The sequence below is a fragment of the Ylistrum balloti genome, unplaced genomic scaffold (assembly GCF_031769215.1).
Source record: "Ylistrum balloti isolate Yb309-2 unplaced genomic scaffold, AGI_CSIRO_Ybal_v1 Utg370218, whole genome shotgun sequence".
Classification (NCBI taxonomy): Eukaryota; Metazoa; Mollusca; class Bivalvia; order Pectinida; family Pectinidae; genus Ylistrum; species Ylistrum balloti.
Genome location: NW_026782184.1, coordinates 111,315 through 131,253, shown reverse-complemented (window position 1 = coordinate 131,253; position 19,939 = coordinate 111,315). Strand labels below are relative to the sequence as shown.

The following is a 19,939-nucleotide window of genomic DNA, read 5'->3' as shown; positions in this document are numbered from 1 at the left end:
GTGGTATTGTATATTGTGATGTACCAATAAGGAAGTGGTATTGTATATTGTAATGTACCAATAAGGAAGTGGTATTGTATATTGTAATGTACCAATAAGGAAGTGGTATTGTATATTGTAATGTACCAATAAGAAAGTGGTATTGTATATTGTAATGTACCAATAAGAAAGTGGTATTGTATATTGTAATGTACCAATAAGGAAGTGGTATAGTATATTGTAATGTATGAAATATCTGTTTAATTTAAGTGTAATCAATAACAAAAAGGCACTGTTTTACAGGTTACTAACAATGGCCCTATCTCTACTACAAGGAGACTTCCTGTCTAAAACTACCAACAAGACTGTACTCAGAGAGAGGGTGTATGCTGCAGCACTCGATTATTTCGCGTGAGTTTGTTGCCAAGTGATTGACCAACCTCATCGCTATCTTTATTTTTAATTTAATAAGTAATACTCAAACCACTTTATGTAGACTCCTTTAGAACCGTAAATTATGTAATTATGAAAATTTATGAAAATGTAATTAATATGGTACCAGTATCATAAGCAGCCAAAAGAACGAAAACTTGAGCATTTACTTAGATATTCTGTTAAGTATTAAGTAGAGGAAATTATTCTGGAGAAACTTGTTTCTAAAGAAACAAAGACTCAAGAATCAGAGTATAATATGCCTTTTTTCTGCTAAACACTTGATCCTTAATAAACATGTCTATAGACAGGTGTTAAAGTGTTTTGTCAAAAGTCTAAATCTTATTGAGGTACAGGTACAACTCTTTTCACTCTCCATACTGTAGTGTTACGTCAGTTTCTGTTTCTAATCACATCATTTGACTATATTGAAATTTTCCTTGTCAGTGGACCAGTTATATACCCAACCCAGCGAAGTGTTCATTTGAGAGAAGACATCATAACCATCATTAAGTTTTGGAAACAGATGCATGGGGACAAAAAGTACTTAACGCCAAGCACAGTGCCATTTGGTGGTAAGTAGAATTTATGTGTTTCATTTTCTGTTGTGGAATTCTCTTAACATAAAGAAAGATATATTATACATATATAAAGATTGCTGTTTTTGTTCGCTTCTAGTAAATGAAGATTATTATTTTTTCACTTTTTGTCTTTAATTCGACAGCATTTGATCCATGTATAATATATTGTAGAAATTGGATATTAAATGATTTGTTAAAGATGAAATAAATTGGATAAGTATATGCCTCTATCAAATTTGCAGAATTTGGCTATGATACACCATAGAATTATGAAAACTGGCTGTGGGCCTCTATCAAAATTATAGAAATTGGACGTGTGTCTCTATCAAAATAATAGAAATTGGCTGTGTGTCTCTATCAAAATTATAGAAATTGGCTGTGTGTCTCTATCAAAATAATAGAAATTGGCTGTGTGTCTCTATCAAAATTATAGAAATTGGCTGTGTGTCTCTATCAAATTTATAGGAATTGGCTGTGTATCTCAATCAAAATTATAGAAATTGGATGTGTGCCTGTATCAAAATAATAGAAATTGGATGTGGGCCTCTATCAAAATTATAGAAATTGGATGTGTGTCTCTATCAAAATTATAGAAATTGGCTGTGTGTCTCTATCAAAATAATAGAAATTGGCTGTGTGTCTCTATCAAAATTATAGAAATTGGATGTGTGCCTGTATCAAAATAATAGAAATTGGCTGTGTGTCTCAATCAAAATTATAGAAATTGGATTTATGACTCATTTGAAATATTAAGGAAAGATCTTTTTTCCAGACATATGACAAAAAAATATTAAGAGAGAAGATTGTATTCCATCCATCTGAAAAAAAACTAATGATAAAGGAATATATTATATTTATGTTGTGAAAAGTAATGATAATGAAATATTGTAAACAATTATTTTTGCACAATGGAAAATTAGTGCATCATTAATATTGGATTAATTAGCACCATGATGTACAAACACATTGACAAAATTTTTTCTATGTTGATAACATACAGAAAGTGCAATTGGCACAATCATGTGTTAATGCATTATCTTTAGCATGAAAAGATCTCAAATCAGATTACTCCTAAAATTTATATGTATTTACAGCATATCCTAACTATCTATGTTTCTCTGTTGTAAGTGATTTGTCTCCCTTGACAGGAAATATAGGTGGAGGTGATACTAACACTCTCAACATGTCTCAGAGTGCTGGCATTTCTACAGACCTGATGCAGCAGACCAAGTGGATCAACACTATCAATTCTGGCATGTCCACCTACTCAAAACGCTCCTCTAGTAAGTATTACAGGAAATTTTACCTCCTTCAGATGTAAATGTATTGTATCACTTGTCCACACAGTTAATACACAAAATCATTATGAGCCCTATGGTGTGAACATTAGGCAATACATTGCTTGTCAATTACTCTTCACAAAAATTCTATCTAAATTAATAGGAGAAATCTCTAGTGTGGATGCTGGGTAATGTGTAACTGTATCACTTTTAAGCGCACTCAATATTCCTTTTCGTTACATGTTCTGTAATAAGACCTCGCTGGTGGGATTATTTAGCACTGTACTGATCTACTGAGATCAGTTTGTAAAATTGTATTTAAGTCTATGGAGATTGCAGTGTAAGTTTTGGGAAACAATTCCGGATGTAGTTAATGCTTGTCACTATGTTTGTTGATGGTAGATGATATGATGATTGTACATGTGATAGATAAGTCCTGTTGATTTCTCATTTGTCTGATGAATCATGATATACACTGAAAAGTGACATTTACAGATGTGACATGGAGAGGTAGACATTAAGAGGTATGACAGTAAGATGTGTGACATTAAATGGTGACATTAAGAGGTATGGCGGTAAGATGTGTGACATTGGGTACTGTGACATTAAGATGTGTGACATTAAATGGTGACATCAAGAGGTATGACAGTTAAGATGTGTGACATTAAATGGTGACATCAAGAGGTATGGCAGTAAGATGTGTGACTTTTGGTGACTGTGTGTGACATTAAGATGTGTGACATTACATGGTGACATGAAGAGGTATGACAGTAAGATGTGTGACATTTAATGGTGACATCAACTGTGACATTAAGACATTAAATGGTGACATCAAGAGGTATGGCGGTAAGATTTGTGACATTGGGTACTGTGACATTAAGATGTGTGACATTAAATGGTGACATGAAGAGGTATGACAGTAAGATGTGTGACATTTAATGGTGACATCAAGAGGTATGGCGGTAAGATTTGTGACATTGGGTACTGTGACATGTGTGTGACATTTAATGGTGACATCAAGAGGTATGGCGGTAAGATGTGTGACATTAAATGGTGACATTAAGAGGTATGGCGGTAAGATGTGTGACATTGGGTACTGTGACATTAAGATGTGTGACATTAAATGGTGACATCAAGAGGTATGACAGTTAAGATGTGTGACATTAAATGGTGACATCAAGAGGTATGGCAGTAAGATGTGTGACTTTTGGTACTGTGACATTAAGATGTGTGACATTAAATGGTGACATGAAGAGGTATGGCAGTAAGATGTGTGACATTTAATGGTGACATCAAGAGGTATGGCATTAAGATGTGTGACTTTTGGTACTGTGACATTAAGATGTGTGACATTAAATGGTGACATGAAGAGGTATGGCAGTAAGATGTGTGACATTTAATGGTGACATCAAGAGGTATGGCGGTAAGATTTGTGACATTGGGTACTGTGACATTAAGATGTGTGACATTAAATGGTGACATCAAGAGGTATGACAGTAAGATGTGTGATGTTCAGTAGGTTATATTAAGCAAGTGATTAACTAATCTTTAATTTGAATCATGACAATCATTAATTACTGTGAATGAGTTTTGCAAGAACTCAAAAGACTTCCCAATGGTATTCCACTATTCTATCAGAAAAGAAAAGTTTTAGGAACATTGCATTACTAATTTAAAATTTGTTTGAATTTTTAGTCACAAAGTTGAATATAGTTACTTTGTCTTGACGGTTGAAATGCAATTGAAGTGTTGATTATTGATTACCAAAGGTGCTCATTAACATTATAATTCAATTTGTGCTATAAATAATTTTTTTGGTTTTTATTTTTTGTGGACTGTTGACCTGTATCTTGGTTTTTTATAGCCTTAATTACTACAATATCATTTATATCTCACTACAAATTAACAACTAGTGTCAGTCTTAAATTAAATCCTCGCTTGATGTGTCCCAGGTTTCATTGAATTTAGTAAACCTCGATTTGAGAAACAGATATTGTATTGTTTATATACATATAATACTACATCATTTTGCTGTTTATGGAAAAGAAGGATCAAGATATTGGGTAGTACTCTAAATAGCACAATTAACAGTACCCGGGTTGGTAATCTTACATTTAGCCCACCATCCAATGATGGTGAGCTATTCAAATCGTCCTACATCCATGGTATGTGGTCTTTCTGTCCTGCCATCAGTCCGTCAGTCCTTAAACAATTTTAGTTATCACTATTTCTTGAGAAGAACAGAATGAATCTTTCTTAAATTTCATATGTAGGTTCCCCTTGGTCCCTAATTGTGGATTTTGGGACTGATCATAGAACGAAATGGTAAACAGAAGGCCATTTTGGACTTTTTTCGATGAAGTTTATTATCGCCATATCTTGAAAACTGATGGATCACTCTCAAAATTCATATGTATGTTCCCATTGGTCACAAGTTTTACTCATCTAATTTTGAGACTGATCAGAAAAACAAAATGGCCATCAGATGGCCATCTTTGATTTTGTTATTGCCATTTCTTGAGGACTACACCATAGATCTTTTTAAAATTTCATGTGAATGTTTTCCTTGATCCCTATTGTGCCTTTTTGTTTTCAGTACTGATCAAAAAAAGAAAATTGCCTTTAGGGGGCCATCTTGGATTTTGACTTCGAAAGTTTGTTATTGCTATTTCTTGAGAAATTATCAGCTTAGATCTTTCTCATATTTCATGTATAGGTTCAGCTTTGTCTCTAATTGTGCCTGTTTGAGAATTGGACTGATCAGAAAAAGAAAATGGCTGACTGGCAGTCATCTTTTATTTTTGAAGAATAAAGTTTGCTATCCCTTTTTCTTAAGAAGTACTGAATGGATCACCCTCATATGTATGTTCCCTTTGGTCCCTACTTGTGTCTGTTATTTCTGCAAAGGAATGATAAAATTTCTTATCATTAAGAACAAAAACAAAGAGAAGAAGTGAAAATAAGGGAAAAGATCAAACTTTCATATAGCAGATAAAGATCAAACAATGGTGCACATGGGTGCCAAGATCCCTCTGGGATCTCTTGTTTGTTTGTTGAAATACTTTATCATAATTTAAAAGTACAGGAAAGTGATCATTGTTGTACGTTTTAAAATCTAAAATCATATTAATTCCTCATTTACATTTGTAGTTAAAAGTAATATTTATGTAGTCAGTCAAAATCAGTGTATACAAAATAAGATTTTAATATAAATCTATAATTCCACTCTCATAATTGGAAAAAGCTGTTTTAAGAATATCTTTGGATTTGATTGTAGACTTAAAGTCTGAGCGACCTAATGGTAGGTGGTAATGCACTGTATATATAACACATTTGCTCCTCAGATTATTTATCGCGTTCTTCTAGAGGGGACTAAAGTCTAACATCTTATCAGTTTATCAGCTTGTCTGTCCATCAGTCTGTCAGGATATCAGCTTGTCTGTCCATCAGTCTCTCAGTTTATCAGCTTGTCTGTCCATCAGTCTGTCAGGATATCACTCTGTCCATCAGTCTCTCAGGATATCAGCTTGTCTGTCCATCAGTCTCTCAGGATATCAGCTTGTCCATCAGTCTGTTAGGATATCAGCTTGTCTGTCCATCAGTCTGTCAGGATATCAGCTTGTCTGTCCATCAGTCTCTCAGGATATCAGCTTGTCCATCAGTCTGTTAGGATATCAGCTTGTCTGTCCATCAGTCTCTCAGGATATCAGCTTGTCTGTCCATCAGTCTCTCAGGATATCAGCTTGTCTGTCCATCAGTCTGTCAGGATATCAGCTTGTCTGTCCATCAGTCTCTCAGGATATCAGCTAGTCTGTCCATCAGTCTCTCAGGATATCAGCTTGTCTGTCCATCAGTCTCTCAGGATATCAGCTTGTCCATCAGTCTGTTAGGATATCAGCTTGTCTGTCCATCAGTCTGTTAGGATATCAGCTTGTCTGTCCATTAGTCTGTTAGGATATCAGCTTGTCTGTCCATCAGTCTGTTAGGATATCAGCTTGTCTGTCCATCAGTCTGTTAGGATATCAGTCTGTCTGCCATCAGTTGATCCCTGGCTATTGTCACCTGTAAGTGCTAAATAACCATGTATTAAAGCACCTGCTGGGCTGACAGTGTAGTATACTGAAGTAAGCTTCCTTGCTGTACTATATCAATCTCTACAAGAGTTGTCCTTCCTTAACACTCTCAATACACTAAAATATCATTATATACTGTCTCTCCTGTACTACCTTAACAAAATGCTGATCACTTAAACAGAACACACGTTTGAGATACCAGTATACGCAACCCTTGATTTCAGTATGTAGGTAAATTACGTACTGATCCAGGCGGGAATGGAGAATGGGTTGAGGATAAAAACTGCTGACAACAAAGTTGTCAAAACCTTTTGTCATTCACTTAAGTTAAACGGAAACAAGGGTTGAAGTTAAACGGAAACAAGGGTTGAAGTTTAACGGAAACAAGGGTTGAAGTTAACCGGAAACAAGGGTTGAAGTTAAACGGAAACAAGGGTTGAAGTTAAACAGAAACAAGGGTTGAAGTTTAACGGAAACAAGGGTTGAAGTTAAACAGAAACAAGGGTTGTATATATGGCACTCCAATAGATTTAAGACTATTTTAAAAATATTTTTTTCTCTTTCTCACTATTTACTCAGTACTTGCTTTTACCGTAGTACATTACTTATTGAAACTTTTTATATTTACTCTTTTGATTAGATTTGTTTAAAGTATTTCCTTAACTTATTCAATTCTTTTGTTATTTCCTTATATCACACTAAGCAGAGCTTTAACTCTACATACAAAGTACTTTGGATGTGATAGATTGCTGTAGGGTTGTACTGCTCAGTATTTTCTGCTTGTTTTTTTAACATTTTGATCTATATATTACTTTCTTTAATCTTGAATACAGCAATTAAGATGTACGACAGAAAGTAGAGTGTTAAGTGAAGATAAAAATGTTTCACATATTGATTGTTTTTGTGCTGACAGGTAAGTTTTATACCTGTTAACCTGATTATTATGATTGCAGTTCAGAAGACTCAACCTATCATGATATAATGAGATAAAGCATGTGATATCATATTAGGGATTTATAACTTCAGGTAATTCCAACAAACATTTCCAGTTGTCATCAGGTCCTTCATGTCTTCATCAGGTCATCTTCAGTTTCATAAAAATTAATTGATTTTTTAGTTGTGGCTACAAGTGGTCATCGATATAGCCTGGTATTTGGACTCTACGGCCATGTCGAAAAGGGTCAGCTTGGCTCAGCCTTGACCTCTGACCAAATACCCACCCCTGTGGGCAAGTATTTACATGCATCTTGTGAAAGCTTGAAGAAAACTTGGTGTATATCTGTGCACAACAGTATACATACTCACAATTAGCACTGATTAGTGTATACATTTAACTAATACCGAGTACCATATTGGCATGTAAAGAAATGACAGTGAGTATTGAGTATACATACTCATAGAAACTGGCCTTGACTGATAGTTAATTGACAGATATCAATTCAAACCTTAACCTCACACAAACTGAAATAAACTCAAATCTCTCACAAACTAAATTCAGACTTAAATTTCACACCAGCAGAGTTTAGTCTAAAAACTTACACTGACTGATCGAAAACCAAATCATATCAAATCAAACAGTAAATCTGGTACAGACTCACAACTGATACAAACCAAACTCAAAACTTTACTGACAAAGAATAAACTCAGAACTTATACCAGCTTATTCCAAGGTCATAAAAACTGAGTATGAACTTTAAACTCACACCAAATGCCAGTTTGAACCCCAACTGCTTGAAATAGAGACTCAAAATTCACATTGTCTGTGTACATACTCCAACTAATACCATTGATTCTTAAAATCTCAAAACTCATTCTGGCTGATTAAGAATGCAAAACTCTTACCAACTGAGTTTGAACTCAAATGTTAAGTAAGAACTTGAAACTGACATCAAATGTCAGTTTGAACTCAAACGGCTTTGAATAGAGACTCAAAATTCACAATGAGTAGAGACTCTAAGCTCACTCTGACTGGAAACTCAAAACTCACACTGGCTAACATGCAAAACTCACACCAACAGAGTTGAAAATTCAAAACTACTCTGAGTAGATACTCAAAATCACAGTGACTGAAAAGAACATTAAAACTCAAACTGACAAAGTAGAAATCCAAAATTCATACTAAGTAAAAACTCAAATCCACAATGACCAAGTAGAAACCCAAAATGCACAATGAGAAAAAACAATGAAGAATTAGACTATGAGTTATGGATGTGCTCAAATCAAGCTCAAGAATTGTAGAAATATATTAACAAATATTCCTTGTGTCCTAGAATTTATATATTCTTAGCTTGTATTAAGTACTTAGAAGACTTGTAATTGAAACATCTTTTAACTGTAAGTGTTCAAATCTTCACATACATAATCCACTTTCGTTTGAAATATGCAATCCTAAAATTTGTCAAAATTCTGAGTATAAGTGGCATAGACTGTGAGTAGAATTTTGACTGCATCATGTGTTCTGTAAGCTGTTTGTCTCGTACAGACTGTACATATCATGTGTTCTGTAAGATGTTTGTCTCGTACAGACTGTACATAACAGGTGGTCTGTTAAGTAAGGATCACAGTACAGTATGTGACTAGAGTTTGTGTACAATGTGTCATAGCTACCAACTGTAAGACTCACACAGGATGTGCATGTCTGTCCTGTCAGCTTAAATTTCAAACAGGATGTATATGTCTGTCCTGTCCGTTGTATGTCTCCAAAAGGGTGTATATATCTGTTCTGTCAGCTGTATGTTCACAAAGGGTGTACATATCTGTCCTGTCTGCTGTATGTCTCACAAAGGGTGTACATGTCTGTCCTGTCAGCTGTATGTTCACAAAGGGTGTACATATCTGTCCTGTCAGCTGTATATCTCACACAGGTTGTACATGTCTGTCCTGTCAGCTGTATGTTCACAAAGGGTGTACATATCTGTCCTGTCAGCTGTATATCTCACACAGGTTGTACATGTCTGTTCTGTCAGCTGTATGTTTCACAAAAGGTGTACATGTCTGTCCTGTCAGCTGTATATCTCACACAGGTTGTACATGTCTGCCCTGTCAGCTGTATGTCTCACAAAGGGTGTACATGTCTGTCCTGTCAGCTGTATCACTCACAAAGGGTGTACATGTCTGTCCTGTCAGCTGTATGTCTCACAAAGGGTGTACATGTCTGTCCTGTCAGCTGTATGTCTCACAAAGGGTGTACATGTCTGTCCTGTCAGCTGTATGTCTCACACAAGATTAACATGTCTGTCCTGTCAGCTGTATGTTTCACAAAAGGTGTACATGTCTGTCCTGTCAGCTGTATGTCTCACACAGGTTGTACATGTCTGTCCTGTCAGCTGTATGTCTCACAAAGGGTGTACATGTCTGTCCTGTCAGCTGTATGTCTCACAAAGGGTGTACATGTCTGTCCTGTCAGCTGTATGTCTCACAAAGGGTGTACATGTCTGTCCTGTCAGCTGTATGTCTCACACAAGATGTACCTATCTGTCCTGTCAGCTGTATGTCTCACACAAGATTAACATGTCTGTCCTGTCAGCTGTATGTTTCACAAAAGGTGTACATGTCTGTCCTGTCAGCTGTATGTCTCACACAGGTTGTACATGTCTGTCCTGTCAGCTGTATGTCTCACAAAGGGTGTACATGTCTGTCCTGTCAGCTGTATGTCTCACAAAGGGTGTACATGTCTGTCCTGTCAGCTGTATGTCTCACACAAGATGTACCTATCTGTCCTGTCAGCTGTATGTCTCACACAAGATTAACATGTCTGTCCTGTCAGCTGTATGTCTCACACAAGATTAACATGCCTGTCCTGTCAGCTGTATGTCACACACAAGATATACTTGTCTGTCCTGTCAGATATAAGTCTCAAACAAAATGTAGGTGTCTGTCCGATCAGACTTATGTCTCACACAGGATGTGTATGTCTGTTGTGTCAATTGTATGTCTCACAAACGGTGTACAGGTCTGTCCTATCAGCTATGTCTTAGACAAGGTGTAAATTTGTGTCCTGTCAGATATATGTCTCACACAGGTTGTTCATGTATTTCCTGTCAGCTGTATGTCTCACACAAGGTTGTAAATGACTGCTCTGTATGCAATATGTCTCACACCACATGTACATGTCTGCCCTGTCAGCTGTATGTCTCCCACAAGGTTGTAAATGTCTGCCCTGTCAGCTGTATGTCTCACAAAGGTTTAAATGTTTGTCCAGTCAGCTGTATGTCTCACACAGTTTGTACATATCTGTCCTGTCAGCTGTATGTCTCACAAAGGGTGTACATATCTGTCCTGTCAGCTGTATGTCTCACAAAGGGTATACATATCTGTCCTGTCAGCTGTATGTCTCACAAAGGGTGTACATATCTGTCCTGTCAGCTGTATGTCTCACAAAGAGTGTACATATCTGTCCTGTCAGCTGTATGTCTCACAAAGGGTGTACATATCTGTCCTGTCAGCTGTATGTTCACAAAGGGTGTACATATATGTCCTGTCAGCTGTATGTCTCACAAAGGGTATACATATCTGTCCTGTCAGCTGTATGTCTCACAAAGGGTATACATATCTGTCCTGTCAGCTGTATGTCTCACAAAGGGTATACATATCTGTCCTGTCAGCTGTATGTCTCACACAGTTTGTACATATCTGTCCTGTCAGCTGTATGTCTCACAAAGGGTGTACATATCTGTCCTGTCAGCTGTATGTCTCACAAAGGGTGTACATATCTGTCCTGTCAGCTGTATGTCTCACAAAGGGTGTACATATCTGTCCTGTCAGCTGTATGTTCACAAAGGGTGTACATATATGTCCTGTCAGCTGTATGTCTCACAAAGGGTATACATATCTGTCCTGTCAGCTGTATGTCTCACACAGGTTGTACATATCTGTCCTGTCAGCTGTATGTCTCACAAAGGGTGTACATATCTGTCCTGTCAGCTGTATGTTCACAAAGGGTGTACATATATGTCCTGTCAGCTGTATGTCTCACAAAGAGTGTACATATCTGTCCTGTCAGCTGTATGTCTCACACAGGTTGTACATATCTGTCCTGTCAGCTGTATGTCTCACAAAGGGTGTACATATCTGTCCTGTCAGCTGTATGTCTCACACAGGGTGTACATATCTGTCCTGTCTGCTGTACATCTGACAAAGGGTGTACATTTGGATAGCCTCTAGAGTTATGGTTTCTGTACAGTATGTGACCATAATTTGTGCATCTTGTATTTTGTTGTTTTCTCATACAGGGTGTAAATGTTGAATGGTCCATTTTATCTCATTTATTTTATTTTCAGCATATATAGTTATGTATATTGCTTTGTTTGTGTAACCTTGAAGCTGTCTCCACATTTTTATACATTTGTATGTACTGGTTGCTTGGTATGGTGTCCCATGATAAACTGTTTCTGAAGTACAGCATGATAATTGACTACCAGAAGATTTGTATTAAATAAGAGTAGTTACATTCCGTGTAAACACAAAGTGTGTTCTGCAATGAGATCCTCAGACAAAGATTATACATGGTACCTTTCCTCAGACAAAGATTATACCTGGTACCCCTCCTCAGCCATAGATTATACCTGTCACCTTTCCTCAGCCGAAGAATATACCTGGCACCCCTCCTCAGACAAAGAATATACCTGGCACCCCTCCTCAGACAAAGATTATACCTGTTACCCCTCCTCATCCAATAAATGTACCTGGTACCTTTCCTCAGACAAAGATTATACCTGGTACCCCTCCTCAGCCAAAGAATATACCTGGTACCCCTCCTCAGCCAAAGATTATACCTGGTACCCCTCCTCAGCCAAAGATTATACCTGGTACCTCTCCTCATCCAAAGATTATACCTGGTACCTCTCCTCAGCCAAAGATTATACCTGGTACCTTTCCTCAGCCAAAGATTATACCTGGTACCTTTCCTTAGTCAAATATTTTACCTGGTACCCCTCCTCAGCCAAAGATTATACCTGGTACCTTTCCTTAGTCAAAGATTATACCTGGTACCTTTCCTTAGTCAAATATTATACAAGGGTAGATTGATAAGTTGCAAGCTTTTTATTGAAGAAGTTAAGCAGGGATGTCCTTTTCAGCTCTGCAGTTCCCTGACTATTTAAGGCTGTGTACCAGAATACTGGTGTCATTTTATGGGGAAGAGGTAGCTTTCTTAAGTAAAGAAGGCAAATGAGCAGTTATTCAATAGCTGCATAAGAAAGGTCTAGCACGTATGGACATCCTTACTGATACGGTAGCAACAAAAGGGAATGATGTCCCTTCATATGAAAAAGTTGGTGGCGGAATTTAAGCATGGCAGGCAAAGCATTGTAAATGATACCTGTCCTGGATGTCCTGTCACTGTTACAACCCCAGAAATGGCCAATAAAGTCTGTGATACTGTTACGGCTGAAAGGCAAGTTACAGAGAGATATTTAGCCAATACAGTCAGGATTTCACAGGAAAGAGTACATTCCATTCTTATGGAAGTTCTTGCAATGAAAAAGTTATCAGTCTGTTGGGTACAAAGACTTCTGACTGTTGATTAGAAGCACACCAGGTTGACCAGGCAGATCCTAATAATTTATTGCTGAGGTTTATGGCTGTGGATGAAACGTGGGTCCATCATTTCACCCCAAAAGCTCCCTTGTTCACTCCAGCCAAAGAAGACAAAAGCTGTTTTATAAGCTGGAAAGGTTATAGCCATGGTTTTCTGAGATGCTGATGGTATTCTGATGGTATATTACCTGCAAAAAGGACAAGCAATCAATGACACATATTATACATCACTTCTAAGAAGTTTAGAGAAAATATTAAACTCAAGCCCAGCGAAAAATTCAGCAAAAGTGTCTTGTTCAACCAGGACAATGCCCCTATTCACAAGTCTCTCATTGCCATAGCAGCCATTAACGATTGTGGCTTTGAATTGATTGAGCATCCACCTTATTCACCTGATCTCACTCCATCAGACATTCATCTACATCTAAAATTGAAAAAGGCCATCTCAGGTACCCACTTTCAGTCAGATGATGTCATCATACATGCAGTGGAGGACTTTCTGAACGGTCGAAAAAAGTATACAAGTGGATAAAAATTAAAGGATTATGTTGAAAATTGATGCAATATGTTTGCCAAAAGTCTAATGCATAAATGTACCTGGTACACCTTGTCAGCTTAAGAAAAATTCTGTCCAGCTGAAATATTTTCTTTTTCTTTTTTTTGTTTTTTTTTTTGTTTTAAGATGTCAACCAGATGTTCTGTGTTTGTCACAACTGAAAATCAGTCATGTGTGCCACAACAGAATATGTTCAGTCATTTGTGTCTTGATAAATCATGTCATTCATGTTCATTACAAATCAAAATGTTCAGTCATGTGTGTCACAACAGAATATGTTCAGTCATGTGTGTCACAACAGAATATATTTAGTAATGTATGCTACATAATAGAAAGTGTTCAGTCATGTGTGTCACAATATAATGCATTCAGCTATGTGTTTTACAAAAGAATGTGTTCAGTTGTGCATGTGTACCACAATAAAAGTATGTTCAGTCATGTGTATCACAATAAAAGTATGTTCAGTCATGGGTATCACAATAGAATGTGTTAGGACATGTGTATTTATCACGAAAGAATGTGTTCATTATGTGTATTTTAACAAAACAAGTGAAGTCATGTGTATTACAACAGAATGTGTTCATTCATGTATATAACAATAGAATGGGTTCGATCATGTGTATTACAATGGAATGTGTTTGATCATGTGTATCACAAAGACGGAATGTGTTCAGTCATGCATCACTACTGAAGTTGTTCAGGGTTGATGTCACTGACTTTATATCACTGGTATTTTAATGTTTTTATCACTTGTTTTCCCTGTGACCTCTGCCTACACAAGATAATGTTTCACAAGTGGGACATCCATGTAGGATAACTCTACCTCGTCTTTGTGTCATTATGATATCACGATGAGATGTCAACGTTATATTATGATATTACCATCATTAGCCCATCATAATGTTGCTTTACTGCTCTTTACAATTTTGCTGTCAGCAACTGATTCATCTTATAATTAAAATTAATTATTATGCTAGCTTGTGATGTATACATTGGAACGTTTTAGTCCTTTTTTCTAATCTTTTCAAATATGGCTTTACTTTATATGTATGCTATATAGAAATTGTGTTAAATTCAGCATTGCAGTTGCTAAGATCAATATTGTATTTATCAAATGTGTGTGTAAGAGATGGGAGAAAAGTAGACAACTATATATAGATATTTTATCAGAATTTCAATTAATACGTGGGTTCAGAACATTGACAAATCCCCAGGGGAAGGGAGGCTAATGACAAATCCCCAGGGGAAGGGAGGCTAATGACAAATCCCCAGGGGAAGGGAGGCTAGAATAATTACCTAGGGAATCTCTTTCAAACATCATTGATGTCATCTATTCAAACCTAATCTCTCTCTTCTTTACCCTGATGTCATTTAACTGTGATACTCTGGATTCATATAAAATTATTTTTTTAAAGTTGAATTTATTTTGAGAATAGTTTTTTTTCTCTTTTTAGACTAAGCAATTACAAGATAATTGAATTGAGTTCATATTATGTAGATATACCGCTTTCACACAAGACCTGACTTTCTGCTTTCAGGCCTGTCCATTGGACCACAACCGTCCTATCCTTCAGCTATGTGTAATTATCTAGTGTCATAGAGAATATTTTTCTTAATTTTACTGTATGATAACTGTTATAAAGTACTTATTTATATGCATGGATCTTATATCTCCCATTGCTAATGTGTCTAATCTCTTTATTTACATGATTAATTGATTACCAGGGCAATCAGAAAATAGGATGGTATATCAAATGTATATGTGAAAAAAAAAAAAGAAAGGAAAAATGTTTCAGCGTATCATGTATATTAAAAGATAGAAGAAAAATGTTACGGTATATCAGAACTGATATATATAAAACAAACAAACAAACAAAACAAAACAAAAAACAAAAAAAAACAAAAAAGAAATTGAATGGTATATCACATGCATATTTGGTAAATAGAAGAATTTTAGATATCAGAGAAATCAGGTAATAGAGCTAACACTGTGCGTGGTGTGGGTGGATACTAGTTTCATACAATTTTCTTATCCCTGAAGTTCTAGAAATGTGACTCTCCTATTCTAAAGATAATATACATGCTATTGTCTATTACGTTAACAATAACTTCTAGCTGTAATCACTATATAGCTGTTTATGACATAATAGATGATAGGATTTATACTATTTATGGAATAGGAGAGCTGCATTAGCGGAAACTGGTTAACAGTCACCTAATAGATTTAAATAACATCCGCTTTGATGCTTTTGTGACTGATACTTGTATCTGATCAGGGACTGAAGAATATTTAAAAAAGATAAAAATTCTTTAATTCTTTTATGTCAGATACATATATTGAAAAATAATTAAGACTAGATTTAACATATTGCCAATAGTAAATGTCCAAATTAATTGCATTTTGTTCGCATGAAAGGTTAGCTAGCTGATATTGCAATAAGGAAAAAAAAATAAAAAATGGAATTGAGTATTACTTGATTAATAAGGAAATAATTACCTTGGTTTGAAATATAAATAAGGCTTAGAACCATGGCATTACATGTCTGTAATGGTTTCTTGTATCCAGAACAGAAGATGTTCCACTTTTTTAATTCAATATTAGATTGATTAAAAGGAAACTGAGTTGTCTTAATATTCAAAGGAAGAATCAAGGACAGCTGAAATGATATTGTGGATATGAAAGTTTCGAAACTTTAGAAAATCTTATAATGCATAAGCCTTATTACATTTGCTTGCCTACTTTATAGTATGAAATGAACTATTTGTTAAACATGTTAACAGAAAATTCTAACTACACAGGGAAATTTTTCTCTCCTCCTAAAGGTAACTTTTTATATACATGATTCAAAGCTTACCTCGTCTACGAGCCTTACTTCAAAATGTTGACGAATACATTTTCTAATAATTACCTTCTATGACAAACTAACATGGCAGACAATTAATTTACCAAAACAAAACTTGTACTAGCATGAGTTGAATGTTATCTTGCTTCGTCTTATTTGTTCTTCTTCATTTTCTTTGATAATTATGTTGAAATTTATTGTAACTGCTTCAGATTAAAACTTAATTAAACATTTTTCTTTTCAGTAAAAGACTCACATTGAATAAGCACTAAACATGGATACCAGTTGCTGGATTTGAAACGTTGTGATTGTATTTTTTCAATATTAAAACACCTCTGAGTACTGTTAGTGAATTTCATGTGAAAATTAAACTCTGGAGATGACTTAAATTTTTTGAGATTTGGTTTGGAAGTTGTAATGATTAAAACCAGCCATTGTCACATTTCATGTCATGTATTGTCTACATGCAAATCTGTTGCTTCATTTCATCCTACAATATAATTAAGTTGTATGTCAGTTATACAGTTATTGATGGCAGGAATCTGTTGAAATAGATCCCAGCCAATGACAGCATTATCTTAATAAGAACTATGTACAGCTAGGCATCTGTAGTATGATAAGATTAGCTAGGCATTATGTACTTTAATTTTGATAAATACAAAGTACATTTAGTGTATTTTTTTTTCTAAGTACAATGTACAGTTCGGAATATTTCTTCTACCAAGAACAATATTTTATGAACAATAGGAATATCTTTTTTTGCTAAGAATGAATGTCCTTTTATCTTTTCTTATTAACTGCATGTTGAATGCATTTTTAATGAAGACATTTTCATCCTGTGAAAATGTTAAAATTTTGCATTTTTTTTTCTGCATGGAATAAGAAATCTTTTTAAACTTTTGCAACGTATTGGAAATTGAAAAAAAAAATCTATTTGGTAGTTTTAATGTTAAAATTGAAAACACTCTTTACATATTTTCAAACTATATTTTGCTGAAATGTGAATATTATGGTTAGTGACCATGGAAATGAAATCCTAAATCATTTATAAACAGAATTAATTATAAATATTATACAATAAATATTGAATTACAAACATCAATATAACACAGAAAAACACTGAAGTATCAAATTTCATTCATGTTTTGTTTATTTTAAAATAGCTATTATTTCATGTTTGTTGGCACTTGATACACATCATTTTATTAATTTTTATGCAGTATAATTATTTCAGCAGGAACATTGCCTTCACAATGTCTTTATAAACTTCATTGTAAAGGTCTATTATAGCACAGTGTAACAGTTTTGTGTTCTGTCTTTTCGTAGGTATGAGGAAAAACCAGGGGACAAACTCTGGTCATATAAAGGAGTATTTACGTAAACGAACACTGATCCTCACCCTGATGGTAAGTTGTTAATATTGAGTTGGTCACATAAAGGAGTATTTACGTAAACAAACACTGATCCTCACCCTGATGGTAAGTTGTTAATATTGAGTTGGTCACATAAAGGAGTATTTACGTAAACGAACACTGATCCTCACCCTGATGGTAAGTTGTTAATATTGAGTTGGTCACATAAAGGAGTATTTAACGAACACTGATCCTCACCCTGATGGTAAGTTGTTAATATTGAGTTGGTCACATAAAAGAGTAATATTGAGTTGGTCACATAAAGGAGTATTTACGTAAACGAACACTGATCCTCACCCTGATGGTAAGTTGTTCATATTGAGTGGTAATGATATATCTTGTTTTTGTAGATACCTAAGGCTGCAGTGTGAGTTACTTCCCTTTATGAGGATATATAAAGTGACCTACCTGACCGTGTGTTTCGTGACAGTGGACGTAAAACCCGTTAAAATGAATAAAAATAAATAAACCGTGTGTTTCTCACTTCCAGATGACCTGTATGGGACTAAGACCTCATATAATACAAAGAAAGGTGGTAAAGTCCAGGAAAAAATCTAGCTTAGATATTTTTTTTTTTTTTTTTTTGTAAGTTTCTGAAGGTTGTAGTGCTTATAATTATAACCTTTTAGTCTTGTACTGGAGGAGCAGCTCTGTATACTTATAGGCCAGTATTACATGTACCACATAACAGTCACATGGTCTTAGTTATGATTGACATTTCTACAACACTAGGACTTTTTGTGAAACCCTATAATCTGGACAGTTATACTTCCAGTATTAAATGACAACTAATGATCTGTACTGGCACATAGATGTTATATTTCTTTCAGGACTTGTCTTTGAGTTACAGGTGATGTGGAGATTCATATAGCATTATCATTTCACCCTCTAGTGACTATTAATTATTCATCCTCCCTACAAACTGAAGGGAGCCCTCTAGTGACTGTTAATTATTCACCCTCCCTATACACTTCAGGATATTCTCTAGTGACTGTTAATTATTCACCCTCCCTACACACTTCAGGATATTCTCTAGTGACTGTTAATTATTCACCCTCCCTACAAACTTCAGGGACCTCTCTAGTGACTGTTGATTATTCACCCTGCCTATACACTTCAGGATATTCTCTAGTGACTGTTAATTATTCACCCTCCCTACAAACTTTAGGATATTCTCTAGTGACTGTTAATTATTCACCCTCCCTACAAACTTCAGGGAGCTCTCTAGTGACTGTTAATTATTCACCCTCCCTACAAACTTCAGGATATTCTCTAGTGACTGTTAATTATTCACCCTCCCTATACACTTCAGGATATTCTCTAGTGACTGTTGATTATTCACCCTCCCTACAAACTTCAGGATATTCTCTAGTGACTGTTGATTATTCACCCTCCCTACAAACTTCAGGATATTCACTAGTGACTGTTAATTATTCACCCTCCCTACAAACTTTAGGATATTATCTAGTGACTGTTAATTATTCACCCTCCCTACAAACTTCAGGGAGCTCTCTAGTGACTGTTAATTATTCACCCTCCCTACAAACTTCAGGATATTCTCTAGTGACTGTTAATTATTCACCCTCCCTACAAACTTCAGGGACCTCTCTAGTGACTGTTAATTATTCACCCTCCCTACAAACTTCAGGGACCTCTCTAGTGACTGTTAATTATTCACCCTGCCTATACACTTCAGGGACCTCTCTAGTGACTGTTGATTATTCACCCTGCCTATACACTTCAGGGAGCTGTTGATTTTTCACCCTCCCTACAAACTTCAGGGAGCTCTCTAGTGACTGTTAATTATTCATCCTCCCTACAAACTTCAGGGAGCTCTCTAGTGACTGTTGATTATTCACCCTCCCTACAAACTTCAGGGAGCTCTCTAGTGACTGTTGATTATTCACCCTGCCTATACACTTCAGGATATTCTCTAGTGACTGGTAATTATTCACCCTGCCTATACACTTCAGGGAACTCTCTAGTGACTGTTAATTATTCACCCTCCCTACAAACTTCAGGATATTCTCTAGTGACTGTTAATTATTCACCCTCCCTACAAACTTCAGGGAGCTCTCTAGTGACTGTTAATTATTCACCCTCCCTACAAACTTCAGGGACCTCTCTAGTGACTGTTGATTATTCACCCTCCCTACAAACTTCAGGATATTCTCTAGTGACTGTTGATTATTCACCCTCCCTACAAACTTCAGGGACCTCTCTAGTGACTGTTAATTATTCATCCT

At 35.7% G+C, this 19,939-nt stretch overlaps 1 protein-coding gene across 1 annotated transcript in view; it reads left to right on the top strand.

Annotated features, from left to right (window-relative positions):
- Window positions 1-19,939, top strand: part of LOC132551809 (phosphatidylinositol 4-kinase alpha-like) — a 78,343-nt gene that overhangs the window by 40,732 nt on the left and 17,672 nt on the right. Inside the window, exons 32-35 of the mRNA XM_060215952.1 lie at window positions 283-390; window positions 859-986; window positions 2,141-2,275; window positions 17,608-17,687. Of these exons, the coding sequence (XP_060071935.1) occupies window positions 283-390; window positions 859-986; window positions 2,141-2,275; window positions 17,608-17,687 (451 nt within the window). The remainder of the gene's footprint in view (window positions 1-282; window positions 391-858; window positions 987-2,140; window positions 2,276-17,607; window positions 17,688-19,939) is intronic.